The following is a 17,028-nucleotide window of genomic DNA, read 5'->3' on the forward strand; positions in this document are numbered from 1 at the left end:
ATCGTTCATTTTTTTTAACAGTGATCGTGCTTCAAAGGTGATTTTATACAACATTACAGTCAAAGGCCAGAAAATGTGTGCAATTGTGATTGATAATGGCAAAGTACGATAATTGATTTAAATATTTGTCATAAACGATGTTGTTTTTGCTTGAAAATACGTTTACCGGAGAAAATTGAAAAACATTGAGAAAACATAGATGCACTGTGAAAACATGTATCGTACACCGTATGAAATACATGAAAAAATGTAATTTTTTTCTTCTCTCATTTTAAATCACTACAAATGTTTATTACAATACAAGTATACATATACATACATTGTAGAATGCAACCGAGCAAACGATTGAATGTGTGAGTGAGCGAGTGAGCGTTTTTTGTATTTTCCATGTATTTTGTTGTTGGGTTCGTTTCGTATGCTCATACAAACGAAATAAAAAAACTACCGAGCTTTCAAAATGTAAACAAATGATCTTAAAACGCACCAATGTATTTTGTTGTTGAATAAATTTTTGAGTGTTTGATAGAGAGAATTGAATGAGAAAACAATTGAATGTGTGAGTGAGCGAGTGAGTGAATGATGTACGACGTACGGACTTCGCTCTTAGGATGACGCACGCGCTCGCACTACTACCGCATGGGTGACGCAAGGACCCTTGCGTCAACCGAATGGTTGACGCAAGAGTTGGCCCAGAACCCGCCTTTTCCTACTACTGACATTCTTCGAAAATATTTTTTTTATTGATCACCTTTTCGGTGAAAATCCCTAGCAAATCAGAAGATTTTTCCACGTCGCAAAAACCCTAGCAAATTCAATACTTTTTCCACATTTTGAAAGTTGAAAAGCAAAACAAAGATCTTCACTTTTTCAGTGAAAATCCCTAGCAAATTCGAATAACTTTTCTTCTTCAAAAAGTGGACATCTTTCAAAAAAGAGGACATTTCATCTTTGGGGGGCAACTGCATATAGTCGCCATGGCACAATGTTTTTCATTATTTAATTCAGTATTTTCTTCGTCGATTGTTTTTCACTCGTATCGCTAAAAATATAAATGTTCAAACATCAAAACATTTTGCCAATTTTTTTTCAATTTTTTTTATTTGGTTAAATTTAATCGATCTTCATCATCTCCTTAAATGTATGAAAAACATATTATAACGGATAATTGAGTAGAACATCTTGTCTGGCCAATTCAAGCAACATAGGATCGTCGAAGAATTTATTAATGGACACATCTTCTGACAATCCTTTTCGTCGTCGTGTTTTAATCATAAATTCTCGTGCCAAATGTGTGGCTGCCTGTTTTTCAAGCGGTCGAATAATTATACTCTTATCCAATGGATCACCGGGCACAATCTGTAAAAGTTGAAACAAATTAAAGAATTGATGAAATTTCAAATTAAATTTCCCATATTCGCCGGTCTTACCTGCCAATGATGGAACACAGACGAACAGAATGCTTGTCCTTGAGTGTGTGTTCGAAGATCGGTTTCGAAACCGAATGAATCGATGGCGGGAATGAATGCTTTAATTGTGTACAATGGTGAACCGGAAATGGGTGCATCTTGTGTAACATGACCTCTGCGAAGTCCCAAAACAGTGTATACAGCTGGAACACAATCGGCTGGTGCTTGTATCTCTACGAACAAATATGGTTCCATCAGTCTGGGGGTGGCCATAAGGAAAGCCGAATAGGCAACACGACGAGCTGTTGGAATGACCTGACCGCCACCACGATGCAGTGGTTCATTTGCAATGACCGCATCCAAAATCTTAAATTTTACATTTCGAATTGGTTCTTCGCACAATGGACCCTCACGTGTTCCCCATTGAAAACCTTGTACAATCGAATCCTTAACGGCTCCCAATAGATTTTTATCAACTTCAGACGGTAATGTATCATCAACCAAAATATTTGGTCCAGCATTATCCGGACCAAATGCCCAAATGGAACGCGCCGCAAGCAAATCCCAATCATAATTAACTTGAAAAAATTCACCCAATCGTTTTTTATTCCAACCTATTGAGACAACTTCATTTTCAATGTCTTCAGCCAAACCCTTTTCCAGTGGCTCTGAAATCATTGTGATTTTATTCTTTTTATTTGGCGTTTCGGCAAAACATTTCAATGAACTGGTTTCGACGACCGTTTCACAGAATGCAACCACCGGATCGGCAACTTTGATATCAATTTCCGAATACATTTTACGCAAATCATGCATTACACAATCCAAATAAAGTTCACCCGTTCCGAGTATAACATGCTCACCAGACTCTTCAACACGTGTCGACAAAAGTGGATATGATTTATTGACTTTACGAAGACCGTCCAACATTTTTGGCAATTCAGATGGATTGACTGGTTCGACGGCTATTTTAATGATACTTTGTGTATTGAATTTTAGCGGCCGGAAAATGTACAGTTCTTCATTGTTTTGTGCTTCGGTGATGGTCGATGTTTTTACAATACATTGGTCGATACCTTCAATCAATACCCAATTTCCAACGGGCACACGATTCAATTCGATTTTGTAACGAGCTTCATAAATCCATAGACGGCCAACTTGCAATACTCGTGAATCTTCTTCATCTAATAACGAATAATTTTCACCCAAAACTCGAACCTCCTGACCGGCATAAAGTGTTCCACTCATAACACGTGCCAAAACCTAAAAATGAATGTATCCATTTGTTGATTAAACTTCATTTTAACAACGAAATATTGTATAGCATATAAAAACTTTGCTCACTTGAAAGAAAGTACAATCATCCGTTGGATACATTTTTGAGCTGTGAACCATTAACGCACCATTTTGATCACAGTTGACCATATTATCGTAAATGGTGCCGTATTTGGGTCCTGTATACATGTGATCGACTTTATTTCTAGCATTATCCAGCGGTGACTCTATGTGCTCCACACACATTTGAACAAATCCACTGAAATCGCCAAGGAATCGATTACAAATCAAACGTAGCAATGGCCGAATGTTGCATTTCATTTCTTCTTTTGTCACACGAATTTCCAATTCGGCCAATGTATCGGCCAATGATGAGTCCACGTCGCCCACAACTTGAGCTAGTAACTTGTACAATGGCTCGAGAATAAATTCAACAAAACTGCGTTGAGCCGAATTGTGCGGTGGTTTCTTGGTGAATTTACGCCTAAATTATTTATTCATTTATTAATTCTCTCAATCAATTGTCGCAGGAAAAAAATGCCGTCTCAAAAAAAAAAATAGCACACTCACGTTTTTGGTTGGAAGTACACATCGCCCCACAAGCGTTTAGCAAAATCAACATGATTCACAGATGGATAGGTGTCCGAATATAACTTTGCAAACGATTTCAATGTAAAGCAAATGCCATACAATGAACTTGCAAAGCAAACATTGCCCAAAACCGGTGACATGATCCTTGGATTCTCTTCCGTTGCATAGGCGCTATAAAATGTTTTTGTTGAGTTTTATGCCCCAATTGATTGGATAAAAAGTATCTTACCTTAGAATACTATTCACTTCTTCAATAATGTGTTTTAGCTTGAAGTATGCATCTTGTGGTGGTAGTTTCAATTCCAAAATCAAGCGATCAATCTGCAGATGATTTGTAAATTGTTAAAAGTTTTATGAATAAAAATCATTTATCATGTCATATGATAAAACAAACCTTATTGATGCAAAGTGTAATTGCTTGCTTTTCTTGAACGGCATGTTTCAATAAACGTTCGGTGTTAAGCATAACACCTTCGGCTGCATCAACAAATAGCACAATACCATCGGTGAGTCGCATCGAAGCGGTGACCTCATCGCTGAAATTCACATGGCCAGGCGTATCAAAAATGTTCATCAAATAACTTTTCTGCTTAATGTCCGGCAATACCAAAGTAACTGGTGTTGATTTGATGCTTACGCCACGTTCTTGTTCGGTGAACAATGTATCTGTATATCTCAATGCTCGTTCTTCGTTTGTTTCGAATTGTGGATGTGTTTGACGAATGAGACAATCGACAAATGTGGTTTTACCATGATGCAAATGTCCAACCAATGCAACATTTCGAATCAATGTTGGTGTATCCATCAAATCAGCCAAAAATCTAAAGAAAAATCATGACGTTAGTGAATTTTTTGTACAAACTATCGCATTAAACATACTCCATTTCATATGATGTGTCTGGTAGATTTTGCTCTTTAAGTTGGAATTTCATCCTTTTAACGGGCTCAATGAGCGGTTTATCCAATGGCTGTGCATCTTCCTCTTGAACAATTGTCTCAACATCCGGACCATATACTTCTAATGCCGTTGGATAATACTTTTTATCTTCGTGCAAAACAACGGCTCGCGACGCTTTTTCATCGTCAACAGTATTGTCCTCATCTTCGTCCATGGCATCATCCTACAAAATGTATAAAACACCAATTAAATACCGACTTTAGAAATGAAATTATTTTCTTCTTTATGACACTTACATCGATATCATCCGGCACCTCTTGACCGTAGATGCTCTGATCATCATCGTCATCACTTTCTAAATCTGGCCCAATGTAATTACCAAATTCATCATAGAGATCTGAATCCATGTTCAAGTTGCGTTTTAAATCGTTTTAAAGTTCCCAAAAATTCAATAAGTTTGTCGATGATTTGCTGTGAAAATCGAAAAAAGTAAAACGTTTACATGAGAATTTGTTTACACCATTCAACACCATAACCTCAAACAATCATTGAGTTAGGCACTCTAAATAGAACATTTGAAAAGTTTACATTTTTTTAAAAGACAAACATACATTTCACAAAACAAGGTCGTCACTATAATCGAATGATAAACCTCAATTTTAATTTGCAAGTTACACCAATAAATGATTTGCTGCCGGTTAAATTTGCGTTAAATAAGACAAGCGAAGCACTTTCCCATAGAAATGCTTCTCAATTTGACACATTAGACAAATTGATTAGCGACGTCTGGTGTCATTGACACTCAACCATTTTGATTGTCAGCAACGATGACTAAAGTCAAAGCTAGTCAGTAAACATTGAGACGAAAAAAAGGTGTATTTTTAATTTGTTTAATTCAATCAAAAGCGAAAAATAAACGAAAGAAAAAAAATATGAGACGAAAGACTGGCATTGGTGCTGTCCATAAGCAAAAGCTTGAAGCCGGAAAATTCAAAGACAAAGGCACCGAATTACAAGACTCACAATTTGAACAGATGACAAAACAAATGGAAATATTTCGCGAGAATTTAGAAGAATTTGCAACAAATCATCGTAGTGAAATTAAGAAAAATGCACAGTTTCGGCGACAATTTCAAGAAATGTGCGCTGCCATCGGTGTGGATCCATTGGCATCGGGCAAAGGTTTTTGGAGTGTATTGGGCATGGGTGATTTTTACTATGAACTTGGCGTTCAAGTGGTTGAAGTGTGCCTGGCATTGAATCATGTCACCGGAGGTCTAATGGAATTGGATGAATTGCGACGACGTCTTATTGCAGCCAGAGGTCAAAAAGCATCCCATCAAGAAATTACCACCGAAGATATTTTGATGGCGACCAAGAAATTGAAAATATTTGGAAATGGGTGAGCGATTCTAAGCAATGATGATTATTGTGTTTATATCGATTTTGGTTGAATAACTCATGATATTTTGTTCGATAGATTTGTCGTGTATCCAATTGGCCGAGGAAAGCATATGGTCCAATCGATTCCGGGTGAATTGAGTTTACAAGAAACAATGGTTTTAACAACAGCATCAAATCAGGGTCAAGGTTTTGTCACAATCAGCATGCTAATGAAGGAATTGGGGTAATGATACATTACATTTTCACTTTTAAATTTTGATTCTTTTTTACACCAAACATAACTAACGATGATTTTTGGTTATTTTAACAGATGGAATGAATTCCGTGCAAAACAAGCCATTGACAAAATATTGGGTGAAGGATTAGCCTGGATTGATGAACAAAGCGATGAAACGAGCTATTGGTTTCCAAGTTTATTTCCCAAACGTGATCAAGTCAATGCCAACTCTGAATGAACACAATAAATGTTATTGCCTTTTATTACACAACACATCTTGCAAATATGTACATAACTTTTTTTTTATAACATATTTCATAATGTTCATAAATCTATTCAAAAATTTAAGTATCAACTTTTATTTCGTTTGAACAATTCTTTGTTCAATTTTTGATTTTCAGTAATCAGCCGAGAGTTTTCACTTTGAAGATGTACCAATTCCCTTTTCATGCTTTCCGTCATTTCATGGTATGAATCTCTCCATCTGTGAAAAATGAATCATCAAAATCGTAATACATCGAATTCAGAAATAAAAAAATATCACACTTTTGCTTCAGCTTTATGTTGTTGTCCAAAAGAGTTCGTAACTGGTTTGAACGATCTTCGCATTCTCTGGAAGAAAAGAGTTTGCTAATTAAATTCAAAGCTAAATTGATTTTAGAAAATGTATTCGTATTCAATAAGACTTACTTTGAGGTCGCCTGTTCACATGCAATCAATTTTTCATATGCTTTTAGCTTCATTTCCAGTTCCACCTGAAACAAAAAAAGGGTCAATCAAATTTTCTTCGATGGGGATCGATATGCTGTGATTGATATTTCCTTACTATTGTTTTTGAAGCGGTTTCCAAGTCTACGTTGAGCCTTTTATTGTCACTCATAATGTCGCTAACACTGGTTTGCATTTCATGCAGTTGCTTCTTTGATAAATGATTATTTTTGGCTAATGTTTCTTTTGACACAATCAACTGTAAAACAAATAGTCAAGCAAAATTAAAACGAATTGCAATTTATAATGGAGATAATATACTTTTTTAATGATATCCTCAAACTTTTGTAATCGTTGCGCATAGTTGGACTTAATCTCGTCGATATTGACTTCAACTTTTTCACCAGCCTCTTCCATCACTCGGCCAATCGTCAGTGCTAATTGATCACATTCATCTTGTAAAGGAAGAAAATATCATGGAAAACGACAAAAAAAAGAGAATGAAACAAAATAAAAATGGAATTCATTTAAAAAAATACCAAAGTCATACCACGAATTTCCTTCTCTCGTTGCAGTGCCGCATGTTTCTCGGCCAATGCAGCTTCAACCATGTGAAGTGCATCTTGAATTTTTGTATGAGCAACTGTTTCTCGCACTTGATATTGTTTATGCAATTCACTTAAGGATTTCATTTGTTTTTTGTACTCATCACGCTCTTTTCGTATTTCGACCATTTCAAAGCGATTTTCACGCAGAACATTTTCCATGTTTTTTAATTGCGCCAACACCTCTTTGTGTTCGATCGCCAAATCTAAGTGAAACAAAAAAAATTTGCGATTCAAAGAAAAATAGTGCAATTCAAATTGCCAAAAGAAAATGCAAAAAATGTATCATAGTTACCATTATATTTCTTGTCCAATGCATTCATTTGGGCCTCACAAATACTTTTGCTTTTTGCCAAGCTCATTTCTATCGTTTTTCCTGAGTCTATTTCATGCCTGAGTTCGATAATTTTTTGTTCGGAAGCTCGAATTTGATTAGCCAACTATCAAAAACAAAAACAAAAATTAATTAACGTTAGCCGTGTGAGAGATCGCCGATTAATTTAAACAGTATACATACTTGTTGAACAGAATCGGGATTATTCGATTGTTTTAAATATTGATCGATTTCGGCTTCTAAATTGCAAATAGTTTGCTGTGATATTTTCCATAAATTATAGTATGTCAGTCTCTCCTATGCGATGCAAAAAACGAATGTCTTTTGAATTATTGTCATTCAAAAGTGACGGTTAATTTGTGTGCCATAACGGCCACACAATTATTGGCTAGTCTATATTTAAAAAGCTTACCGTGTCTATATATTGAATTTGTCCTTTTAGATTATTGATGGCATCAGTGGAGGTTTTTTTGTACGTTTGAAAATCAGCATTGGCCTGAATGAATGTTTTATAAGTATCATCATTGCACGGTGCTGCATTAAATTGTGTTATTTCGTCAATTTTCTCCCGCAATTTCTCGTGCTCATTCTAATTTAAGGAAAACATAATTGATTCTTAAAATGATGTGCAATTCGGATTTTATATTCATTTTAACTTACTTTATAGAAATCGAGTTCACTTTGTAGTGATATGATCAGCTCATTGTTTTTACATCCGCTGTAAATGACCAATGTTCAAATTTAATTCGGATACAAATTTTGAAAAATATGGATAATCTTACCACTCAAAAGTCATTGAACAAAATAACAAAAATCAAAAAAAATCGTTGATATGTTGCTAGCACGCTGAACACCCTTTCCCCGCATACAATACAGATAGTAAACAAAACAAATTAAAATGTATGACACTGTACAATGTGTGTGGTTGAAAAGTAACCGTTGCCAATAGCAACTAGTATTGCTAATACAAAACAGTAAGTGGCATACATTATCATTTAACATGTTGTGAATTACAAGTGTTTTTTTTTCTTCTAATAAATAGAAAATATTGATCGTAGTAACAAGGAGTGACATTAGTTATTTTTTTGTATTTGATTGTGAAAATCGTTGATTTTTCAATCAAATAATCACTCTCGAAATGCCAATTTTCTCGAAAAAATTCGATATCAAAAATATTCCGCAACGTGGCAAACGTGATAACAGTTGTGCACAGATTCAAGAGAAATTAGATGATTTCCATACGATTCAATTGAATTTGACGAATAAAAGGAAATTGAAATTTGTGGACGGTACATGGATTGTAACACAGCAACATGGTGACGCTGATGATATAACGGCTATGCGAAAACGATTACAAAAACTGGAAGAGGAGAATAATTTGAATCAGATCAAAGTTGACGTACTTCTCGATATGCTAACCGAAAATTTGGCCGAATTAAAAATTCTTCGTAATAAATGAGAATAAATAAATCAGTGCATGCATTTTTTGGCATTGATATTCATTGTACTGCATAGATAATAAAGCGTTTATTTTTTCGAATAAAATATTACAAAACATTCTAAATCAATTCGTTCATTTTAATTAAATCGATTGAAAATTCATTTTATTTGCATGCTAATGCCCAGTGGGCATTGCCCACAGAATGAGATCATATTTTTTTAAAATTCTTTTTATGATTTGTAAACAACCTTGCCTTATCAATGTAATTGTTCTCGTAGAATTTTAATTGTGCTGATAAGTCAACATTTCATTTTGTTGATCCTAGAAAAAATGTTTTTTTTTTCTTTGCCACAAAAAATATCAACAAACACCATTTAAAATGGTAAGTGGAAATGGTATGCGTGTGTTCATATTCGAAAAAAAGAACATGTGCGTCAGCATCGAAAAATAATTTGCAAGCAACGGCAAAAATAAAACACATCATCATCTTTGTCGTTGTATTTATGGCTTAATTTCAATGTCAACTGTTATCAACAAATTCTGCATTATAATATAAAAATTAGCAGAAAAAAAAACTGTGCATTCAATATTCAAACAAACATCATACTCAATGCCAATAAAATGCATGTTTATGAGTGTGTAAGTTGCAGTTGTTGTGGTTGCTGTTGTCTTCTTTCAGTCACACTGTCGAAATGACAACGTTAGATGGCGTTGGCATGATTATTGTGTACGTAAGTTTGGAATTGCAGAAAAAAAAAAATTAGTTTCGTGTCAAAATACATTCTCTTTTGAGCGATTTTGATTCATTCGTCATTTAAATCGAACATTAGCCAAATCGGATTGAAAGTGGCCAAACAAAGCAGCTGTATCAACGAAAGCAATTGAGCTACGACGAAAAATAAACACATTTTTTTTCTCTCGTTCGACCACATTTACTGCGTTTGACCACAATACGTTTTTTTTTTTTTGAAATTCCTTTTTTGATAAGAATATCTTGCGGGTGAATTTAATTCATTGATGTTACGGAAAACCACTTCATCTGTATAAACAGCTTATAGCACACATACAAATAAGACACAGAAAGAAAGAGAGCGAGCGAGATAGATAGAAAAGAAAAATTGTGGAATAAAACTGCATACATTCAAAATGTAAGTAAGAAAAACAATGAGGCTAAACATTTTATTCGGAATATATCTATTTTATTTGCAATATATCACAATTTTTACGAACCTCAAATGCAATTAGTTTCAAAACATTTTCTAAAGAGTAGGAAGAACGAAAAAAAGTGAAAATAAAAACAGTGTATGGTTGTGTGTTTCGAATTTGACAAACGTGAAATGTTTGTAAATGAAGGACACGAGCAAGTTCGAAACTTCAAGAGGCAAATTGAATGTCTGGAATTGAAAACGTAGTGAATAGTCTTGGTGCTATTCATTTCAAAGAGCTATTAGATTTTTTTTTAGTTCCGGTTTTAACAACTTAAGTGTATATATATTGTAGACTTTATTCAGTAACTCATAACTCATGAAATAAGGTTATGTGATTTTGTGAAAGTCAATCGTCTCTCGATGGTGTAAAAAAGTTTTTTTTTTCTCTAAATTTCCATATGTTTTCACATTTCAGATATTGAATGAGGCATTTCACACACATGATGTAGCTTATCGATGCCAATGAGGCGGTTTCATTTATATGATCCAACAATTAATTGATGGCTCAAGCAAAAATTTATCAAATACCAAAAAAAAAAAATAGCACGAACAGTCGTTGAAATATTTGGTGAACGTGTGTGAAAGACTGATCGTTTCGAATAGATTGCTTTTCAAAAAAACAAAAATAAAATTCCTTCAAAAATGGATCAACGCTTAGGATTGGGCAATGAAGTGCGTGAATTGAAATTAGGCTCAACATTCAATACACCAAAACCGCGTACATCGTTTCACACATTGAAATATGATTTCAAGCCAGCTAGTGTGGACTTATCAAAAACGGCAACATTAGATGTCAGTTCAAATAATCAAGTGACTGTGACGGTGCCACATTTGGATTCATCGGGCGTTCCAAAAACGGTATTCAAAGGCAACCAACGTAATTATACAAAAGAATGTGTGCTGATAATCGATAAGGTGACGGGCGAAATAACATTGGAAAAATTGCATCACAATATTCAAGTGAAGAAAACGCGCAGTGAAACAAATAATAAAGCATCATCGAATTTTTCTTCACATCAATCAAATGCAAACAATGCAAGTGGAAGTGGCGGTGGCGGCGGCGGAGGTGTCAGTGGTGGTGGTAGTGGTGGTATTGGAGCCAGCGCCAGTGGTAGCATAAATAGTGGAAATGCGGCCACAACTAGTGTTGCAATGAACAGTAATGCATCGGATCGTCCTTATCTTCAAAATAATACACAAAGAGTATCGAATAAGACACGAGTATCAACTGGTATACGAAAAAATGCACTCGGTTCGTTTGTTCAACGTCATTCGCCCATTCAAGGATCACCATCATATCCACATCATCGGAGTCCACAACAAGCGCCAGCATGGAATGCAAACAATGGACAATCAACGTTGCCAAGTATTCCAATCATTGGTATGGACGATGATATTATGCCAATGACAAGACCAACCACGAATAATGTAAATAATAGTACAGCAAATGTCGCTGCAGCATCGTCTGCATCAAATCTAGACACACATCAACTTAGTTATCATTCAAATAAACCATCGAAATCATCGCCCAAAATGAATGCGCCTTTAAATAATCCAATATCACAATCGAGCCACAGTGCCAATAACACCAGTTTAAAAAATTCAAGTAGCCTTAAAACAAGTAGTTCATATGATAAAATGCAACAATCACGACAATCAAATAGTAGCCATCATCATCGTAATAATAATCATCATCATCAGCACCATCAAACATCATCGTCATCAATACCAGCATTACCTAAGGATATTTCGAGTGAAATTGGCGTTCTATCCTCATCTGACTCAAGTGATTCATCCGACTCGGATAGCAATAGTAATAGTAACAGCAATAGTAGCGATTCGGATAGCAACAGCAATAGTGACGATGATGATGATGATGACGACGACGACGATGATACCAATATGAATCAACAACATTCAAATGTAATTCGTAAACCACCACAACCAGTCAATAATGGAACGGGCCCATCATTGCCAACGCTGCTTCTTGACGAAGATCTACGTCTATCATCAAACTCTTCCGATTCGGACGATGATTAACTGTTTACAAATTCTACCGATTTTATTTTTGTAACGCATATTTTGTAACTTGTTTTTTTTTTTTTTTTTTTGTTGAGGATTTAAAAAAAGGGAAAAAGAGGAGAAACGAAAGTGCACATAATCCATGCAATTGAAGAATTAATTGAACATTACGAATTTTCTTTGTTTCGTTTTAAATCAATAAGTTCTGTTTTTAAATAATAATAATAATAATAATTGATGATATCAAAAATCAATTTTCATGTCGTTCTCTGTTTTTTTCCTCGTGCCATTCATTTCCAGGTTTTAATCAGGCCTTGTTTCGTTTTCCTTTTTCAGAAACATTTCCATGCATAGCTGGGAATGTCTCCCAAAATAGCATTATACGTAGACAATTTTTTTTTTTTGAATTTTAGACAGATAAGAATTATTGAGAAACTGATCCAATTTCTCGTATCTGAACCGATTTTAAAGTGTCAAAATGTTTAAATGTCAAATCAGACGGACAAAAAAACTTTGTACAGACAGACCATACATAACATCGTTCAATTGATCGAAAACCATTCAATTAAATTGTTGACAATGGGAAATCTGTGGAACAATTGGGGCCCAATAATAGTGATGGTACCAGGGTTGGTTGGCCTTCATTATGGTTGGTATTGTTTACAACAAAATGAAAAATTAGTGCCGAAAGAAGAACAACTTCATGAACAACCCATCGTTACTGTGAGTAGACAGTCGACATTTTTTACCTTTTTTCCCACTCACATTCAAATGAATAATATAAATGTTTTCATTTTCTTTTAAGGCAACCAAATATTTTTATCGCAAATTTAAAAACAAAATCGGAATGAATGATGGTGAAAATGACAAATAGCCGAATTTTACTTCAACCATTTAGAGATTAAATTTAGTTCATTTTGAAAATAAATAAAATTTCAATAAAACATATATTGTAATGCAATGTCAGAATGGTGCATAAAGTCACAATAGTTTTTATTTGCACTTTTCTATCCAGAAATATAATTGCATCGAATGGGCAAAGTCAAAACAATGAAAAACGTGTTTATTTGCAAAAACACACATCACTTGATATGTTTAATTTTCTGAGAGAATATAAAAAACGAACATTTCGTTTCTCTGCATAACATTTCAGTGGTTGCATATGGTTTAGCTAAATCATTTTTGTAAACCCATTGTTCGTCGTAGTTTCAAAACACTACTTTTTGTTGTTTGACAGAAAATAGCCCAGTTGGAACTGTCAAAATATTTTTCTTCAATACACTGGCACACTGTAAATTATATAATAAAAAGGTAAACAGAGTTGGATGTTATTATCAGCGATACACAACTACATCTAAAAAGGTTAAAGTTTGAGTTTGTTCAGAATCAGAGAATAAAAACATTCGAATGACAAAGCGAATCAAATAAAAGCATTACGACTACACGACAATGTAAATCGTCTAAATGAATGTTTTTCTTTGTAAATTAAACGCGAAATAACAATTATAGACATTTGTGAATAAAGAATGTCGATTGAATTGAGTTTTAAGAGCCGTGAAAATTAAGTGTATTTTTTTATCAATGACCGTAAAACAAATCAATATTTACTACGATAATTTAAATAGAATTCCTCGCATCAGCACATGATTTAAACCCGGTGCAGAGTTCAGTGTTTCATTTACGGCACTTCTATCACACAAAACTTAAATTCTATAAATAGATTAGAGACGACGAGACTGTCTTACTATCTTAGTTCAAGGATTTCATTAAAAACACAAGCTCATGTTTTGATTGAATTCAGATTTTATAAATTATTTTATTACGGAATCAAAATCATTTCATTCGTAACACCTTAAGCGTAACGCACATTTACAGAATAGATTTGTTTTTATTTGGAAATTTAAAAGCGATAACTAAATTCAAGATAAGATATTTGAATTACAATAAAACGTCAACTTTTTGTAATTTTTTTTTATCGATTCAATTGTAAACAACTTTTTTATTTGGACATTGTGGCATTCCTTTTATTCCGTTTGTTTTGTTGTTATTGTTGTTTGATTTCAAAGAGTATACATTGATTTGCCAAATTCTTAAATAAGAAATTCAAAGAGTCAGTCATGTTGAGGGAAAATACAACGATTACGAATCGTCAACTGTCAACCAATCATGACAACAAAAGTACGTATTTGATTGAATGCAAAGGACACATTCCGAATGTTGATAAATAATTGAATTTACAGATTTAGCGCAAACAAACGTGAACACGGTTGTGATAAATCTATTTTGTGGAGCGCTAGCTGGTGGTACTGGAAAAACTGTGATAGCCCCATTGGATCGTGCCAAAATCAATTTTCAAATTCAGTAAGTAAATGTGACGTGACGGTTGTAAATAAATTTAAAAAAAAAATTGTGTATTTTCTACATTACAGCAAAGATATTCCCTATTCCTTTCGTGCAGCCACTTTATTCCTTCGGAACACTTTACAAAATGAGGGCTTTTTTGCATTATGGAGAGGAAACTCCGCAACGATGGCACGTATTATACCCTACGCAGCCATACAATTCACATCTCACGAACAATGGAAAAAAGTGTTGTCTGTAGATAAAGATCAAAGGTAAATATTATCAATAACAAGTAAACAACTGTCATATGTATCGGGAAATATTTTCAGATGGGTCTATCCGCTTAGATAAGTACATGCGATGAGTCTGATAACTTTTGGGACACTTCGATACTTTTTTGGTATTTATTGAGTGTAGATATAAAGTCCCATCAAATCGAAAGAATTTTCTCTCATCACTAGTAATTTTAACCCCTCGAACCTTTGATCAGAATCTATGATTTGAAGGTACAATCTCTGTCATCAAAGAATATCACAGAATTGAAAGGTCCCAAAATTTATCTGACACATTGCATGGGCACAACTACACTTTACGACATCCTCTTTAAATCGATTTTTTTGAGAAATTTCATTTTTTTAAGCTATGAAAATGATGGGGAAGATGAATTGGGATTGGGGAAAGCTGATTTAACGATCAAAAATATTACAACTGTTCGGGGTATGAGGGCAGCTACCCGAATAAATTATCTTGTCATTCTGAACAACTTTGCCATACATCACTTTTTGATCCAATGAAGTTTTGGACAAGTTGGGTACTCCCCCCACTAATACCCAAGGGGGCAACCCCCTTTTCACTAAATTATTTTCCCACTCCTAATTTATCGTTCCCTATCATTTTTTGAACTTGAAAATTTAAAATCTATAAAAAAAAATCGATTCAAAGAGCATGTCGTAAAGTGTAGTTAAGCCCATTGCATGGATTCATTTAATCGGGAAAAATCTATCTGTCGATATTCCCTCACATCTTTTGATGTAGAAACAATTGTGACAATTATTTTTACATGAATTTTATATGCCACCTAGCGTATTTAGGCAAGCATAGAAATATGCGCGAACCGGTCACTGGAATTTTCTTGTAAATTTTCCACTTTTGTTAAACATTCGTTTTATTATTCAAAAAAACTAAACATAAAAATGTTTGTTATTTGATTGCAGTACAAGTGGCCGGAGGTTTTTGGCAGGTTCATTAGCCGGAATAACATCACAATCTTGTACATACCCATTAGATTTAGCTAGGGCACGAATGGCAGTTACCGACAAATACACTGGCTACAAGTAAATTTTCCATAATAATCATGCATATCGAATTTGTTTTGAAATTTTGTTGGAATTCAATACGTTCAGGTCGCTGAGACAAGTATTCGTAAAAATTTGGATTGACGAAGGGCCAAGAACTTTATTTCGCGGTTACGGGGCAACAATTTTGGGTGTAATTCCATATGCTGGGACATCATTTTTTACATTTGAAACTTTAAAGCGTAAACATCATGGTAAAAAAAAAATTTGTTAAAAATTATATTTGGAATTGTTTGTGTATCAAATAATTATTGAAATGTGAATTACAGACTTGACCGGAGAGAAACCGCAGCCAATTAACTCGTTTGTTTATGGATCGATGGCCGGTGTTATAGGTCAAACGACTAGTTACCCATTAGATATAGTACGAAGACGAATGCAAACGGTTGGCATGATAAAACAACCACCGCATAAAACCATTCATTATCAAACCATTTGGTCAAGCATTAAAATTATTTACAAGTAAGTTGAACATATTTCTGGTAATTCACGAGAAAAAAAAAATGTTTTTCAACATTTTGTATTTTTTTGTCTGCAGAAATGAAGGCATTAGGAAGGGATTTTTCAAAGGATTAAGTATGAATTGGGTGAAAGGTCCAATAGCGGTTGGCATTAGTTTCACCACATTTGAATATACCAAAGATTTTCTAACTGTTTACATGTCGGTTCGAAGCCAATAAAATGACGATGCATGATAATCAGTGCCTAATATTAGAATAATACCATGCGTTGGAGGGAATAGATCGAGTCAATACCCAATAGTTGTTGTTTTTTTAATTCTCTTTGTAAAAGCATTCATTCATGCTGATGTGTCAATAATTGTATATTTCTATCGCAATGCAAAATTGACTTTTTTAGAAGAAATATTTTAATTTTTTTTTTACTTCTTTATAGACTTTTGTCTGAATTGAAAAAAATAAATTTGTTAATTTTATGGAACTAACTGAAGACAATATTACTCGACACACTTTAGTGTAATTAAGAGCTTTGTTGTAGGTGCTGCTTATTCTTTAGCATAATTGTAAAAAGAAAAATTTCCATACAAAACGAATTGAAAAACGAAAAAAATATGAATAATATGCATATTTAAATAAATATAAAACTTTGCAAAAAATTCGATGCCAGAAATGTGTACAAAACAAATGATTTTTTCTCATAATGTTGTATGACAAGTGAGCGCTAAATTTGAATAGTAAAGAGAAACAAACACTTTTAACTGCA

The 17,028-nt window shown here is 34.1% G+C and overlaps 6 protein-coding genes across 8 annotated transcripts; 4 read left to right on the forward strand and 2 right to left on the reverse strand.

Moving 5' to 3' along the window:
- Nucleotides 1-1,085: 1,085 nt before the first annotated feature.
- LOC116337595 (116 kDa U5 small nuclear ribonucleoprotein component) lies at nucleotides 1,086-4,935 on the reverse strand. The gene is made up of 9 exons (XM_031762274.1): nucleotides 4,782-4,935; nucleotides 4,467-4,641; nucleotides 4,152-4,393; nucleotides 3,667-4,093; nucleotides 3,502-3,593; nucleotides 3,252-3,443; nucleotides 2,751-3,165; nucleotides 1,428-2,669; nucleotides 1,086-1,356 (listed from the first exon to the last, which is right to left on the reverse strand). The coding sequence occupies exons 2-9, from the start codon at nucleotides 4,575-4,577 to the stop codon at nucleotides 1,153-1,155; spliced, it is 2,925 nt and encodes a 974-aa protein (XP_031618134.1). The 5' UTR covers nucleotides 4,578-4,641; nucleotides 4,782-4,935; the 3' UTR covers nucleotides 1,086-1,152.
- A 45-nt stretch (nucleotides 4,936-4,980) lies between these two features.
- On the forward strand, nucleotides 4,981-6,139 carry LOC116337597 (vacuolar-sorting protein SNF8). Its single transcript, XM_031762276.1, has 3 exons — nucleotides 4,981-5,572; nucleotides 5,651-5,797; nucleotides 5,885-6,139. Exons 1-3 carry the CDS (start codon nucleotides 5,103-5,105, stop codon nucleotides 6,027-6,029), a joined length of 762 nt encoding a protein of 253 aa, XP_031618136.1. The 5' UTR covers nucleotides 4,981-5,102; the 3' UTR covers nucleotides 6,030-6,139.
- Nucleotides 6,133-8,439, reverse strand: LOC116337596 (interactor of constitutive active ROPs 2, chloroplastic-like). The gene is made up of 11 exons (XM_031762275.1): nucleotides 8,221-8,439; nucleotides 8,099-8,156; nucleotides 7,851-8,027; nucleotides 7,622-7,735; nucleotides 7,400-7,544; nucleotides 7,050-7,310; nucleotides 6,821-6,954; nucleotides 6,618-6,758; nucleotides 6,482-6,546; nucleotides 6,338-6,403; nucleotides 6,133-6,275 (listed from the first exon to the last, which is right to left on the reverse strand). Exons 1-11 carry the CDS (start codon nucleotides 8,232-8,234, stop codon nucleotides 6,143-6,145), a joined length of 1,308 nt encoding a protein of 435 aa, XP_031618135.1. The 5' UTR covers nucleotides 8,235-8,439; the 3' UTR covers nucleotides 6,133-6,142.
- LOC116337599 (protein chibby homolog 1) lies at nucleotides 8,356-8,957 on the forward strand. Its single transcript, XM_031762277.1, has 2 exons — nucleotides 8,356-8,412; nucleotides 8,481-8,957. Exon 2 carries the CDS (start codon nucleotides 8,577-8,579, stop codon nucleotides 8,895-8,897), a length of 321 nt encoding a protein of 106 aa, XP_031618137.1. The 5' UTR covers nucleotides 8,356-8,412; nucleotides 8,481-8,576; the 3' UTR covers nucleotides 8,898-8,957.
- A 647-nt stretch (nucleotides 8,958-9,604) lies between these two features.
- On the forward strand, nucleotides 9,605-12,373 carry LOC116337710 (ell-associated factor Eaf). 3 transcript variants are annotated; one of them, XM_031762489.1, is made up of 2 exons: nucleotides 9,605-10,027; nucleotides 10,503-12,373. In XM_031762489.1, the coding sequence occupies exon 2, from the start codon at nucleotides 10,730-10,732 to the stop codon at nucleotides 12,125-12,127; it is 1,398 nt and encodes a 465-aa protein (XP_031618349.1). In that variant the 5' UTR covers nucleotides 9,605-10,027; nucleotides 10,503-10,729; the 3' UTR covers nucleotides 12,128-12,373. The 3 variants fall into 3 exon arrangements, with proteins under 3 accessions (XP_031618349.1, XP_031618351.1, XP_031618352.1); XM_031762491.1 differs by lacking the exon at nucleotides 9,605-10,027 and adding an exon at nucleotides 10,181-10,413; XM_031762492.1 differs by lacking the exon at nucleotides 9,605-10,027 and adding an exon at nucleotides 10,181-10,364.
- A 1,796-nt stretch (nucleotides 12,374-14,169) lies between these two features.
- On the forward strand, nucleotides 14,170-16,815 carry LOC116337454 (mitochondrial coenzyme A transporter SLC25A42). Its single transcript, XM_031762036.1, has 7 exons — nucleotides 14,170-14,287; nucleotides 14,350-14,470; nucleotides 14,539-14,724; nucleotides 15,667-15,786; nucleotides 15,856-16,001; nucleotides 16,077-16,269; nucleotides 16,346-16,815. The coding sequence occupies exons 1-7, from the start codon at nucleotides 14,227-14,229 to the stop codon at nucleotides 16,485-16,487; spliced, it is 969 nt and encodes a 322-aa protein (XP_031617896.1). The 5' UTR covers nucleotides 14,170-14,226; the 3' UTR covers nucleotides 16,488-16,815.
- Nucleotides 16,816-17,028: the final 213 nt, after the last annotated feature.

Source organism: Contarinia nasturtii, unplaced genomic scaffold (genome assembly GCF_009176525.2).
Source record: "Contarinia nasturtii isolate CC-2019 unplaced genomic scaffold, AAFC_CNas_1.1 Cnas_scaffold_285, whole genome shotgun sequence".
Classification (NCBI taxonomy): domain Eukaryota; kingdom Metazoa; phylum Arthropoda; class Insecta; order Diptera; family Cecidomyiidae; genus Contarinia; species Contarinia nasturtii.

What these genes read in the sequence shown, in the direction of transcription:
- LOC116337596 (XM_031762275.1), bottom strand. An exon ending in GTGAACTCGATTTCTATAAA is followed by an intron (nt 8,028 to 8,098) that starts GTAAGTTAAAAT and finishes TCCTTAAATTAG; the next exon opens with AATGAGCACGAGAAATTGCG. An exon ending in AAATTCAATATATAGACACG is followed by an intron (nt 7,736 to 7,850) that starts GTAAGCTTTTTA and finishes TGCATCGCATAG; the next exon opens with GAGAGACTGACATACTATAA.
- LOC116337597 (XM_031762276.1), top strand. Translation starts at nt 5,103, where the DNA reads ATGAGACGAAAGACTGGCATTGGTGCTGTCCATAAGCAAAAGCTTGAA. An exon ending in TTGAAAATATTTGGAAATGG is followed by an intron (nt 5,573 to 5,650) that starts GTGAGCGATTCT and finishes TTTGTTCGATAG; the next exon opens with ATTTGTCGTGTATCCAATTG. An exon ending in ATGCTAATGAAGGAATTGGG is followed by an intron (nt 5,798 to 5,884) that starts GTAATGATACAT and finishes TTATTTTAACAG; the next exon opens with ATGGAATGAATTCCGTGCAA.
- LOC116337454 (XM_031762036.1), top strand. Translation starts at nt 14,227, where the DNA reads ATGTTGAGGGAAAATACAACGATTACGAATCGTCAACTGTCAACCAAT. An exon ending in AACCAATCATGACAACAAAA is followed by an intron (nt 14,288 to 14,349) that starts GTACGTATTTGA and finishes TTGAATTTACAG; the next exon opens with ATTTAGCGCAAACAAACGTG. An exon ending in AGCATTAAAATTATTTACAA is followed by an intron (nt 16,270 to 16,345) that starts GTAAGTTGAACA and finishes TTTTGTCTGCAG; the next exon opens with AAATGAAGGCATTAGGAAGG.
- LOC116337595 (XM_031762274.1), bottom strand. Translation starts at nt 4,577, where the DNA reads ATGGATTCAGATCTCTATGATGAATTTGGTAATTACATTGGGCCAGAT. An exon ending in AGGTGCCGGATGATATCGAT is followed by an intron (nt 4,394 to 4,466) that starts GTAAGTGTCATA and finishes TACATTTTGTAG; the next exon opens with GATGATGCCATGGACGAAGA. An exon ending in GACACATCATATGAAATGGA is followed by an intron (nt 4,094 to 4,151) that starts GTATGTTTAATG and finishes ATTTTTCTTTAG; the next exon opens with ATTTTTGGCTGATTTGATGG.
- LOC116337599 (XM_031762277.1), top strand. Translation starts at nt 8,577, where the DNA reads ATGCCAATTTTCTCGAAAAAATTCGATATCAAAAATATTCCGCAACGT.
- LOC116337710 (XM_031762489.1), top strand. Translation starts at nt 10,730, where the DNA reads ATGGATCAACGCTTAGGATTGGGCAATGAAGTGCGTGAATTGAAATTA.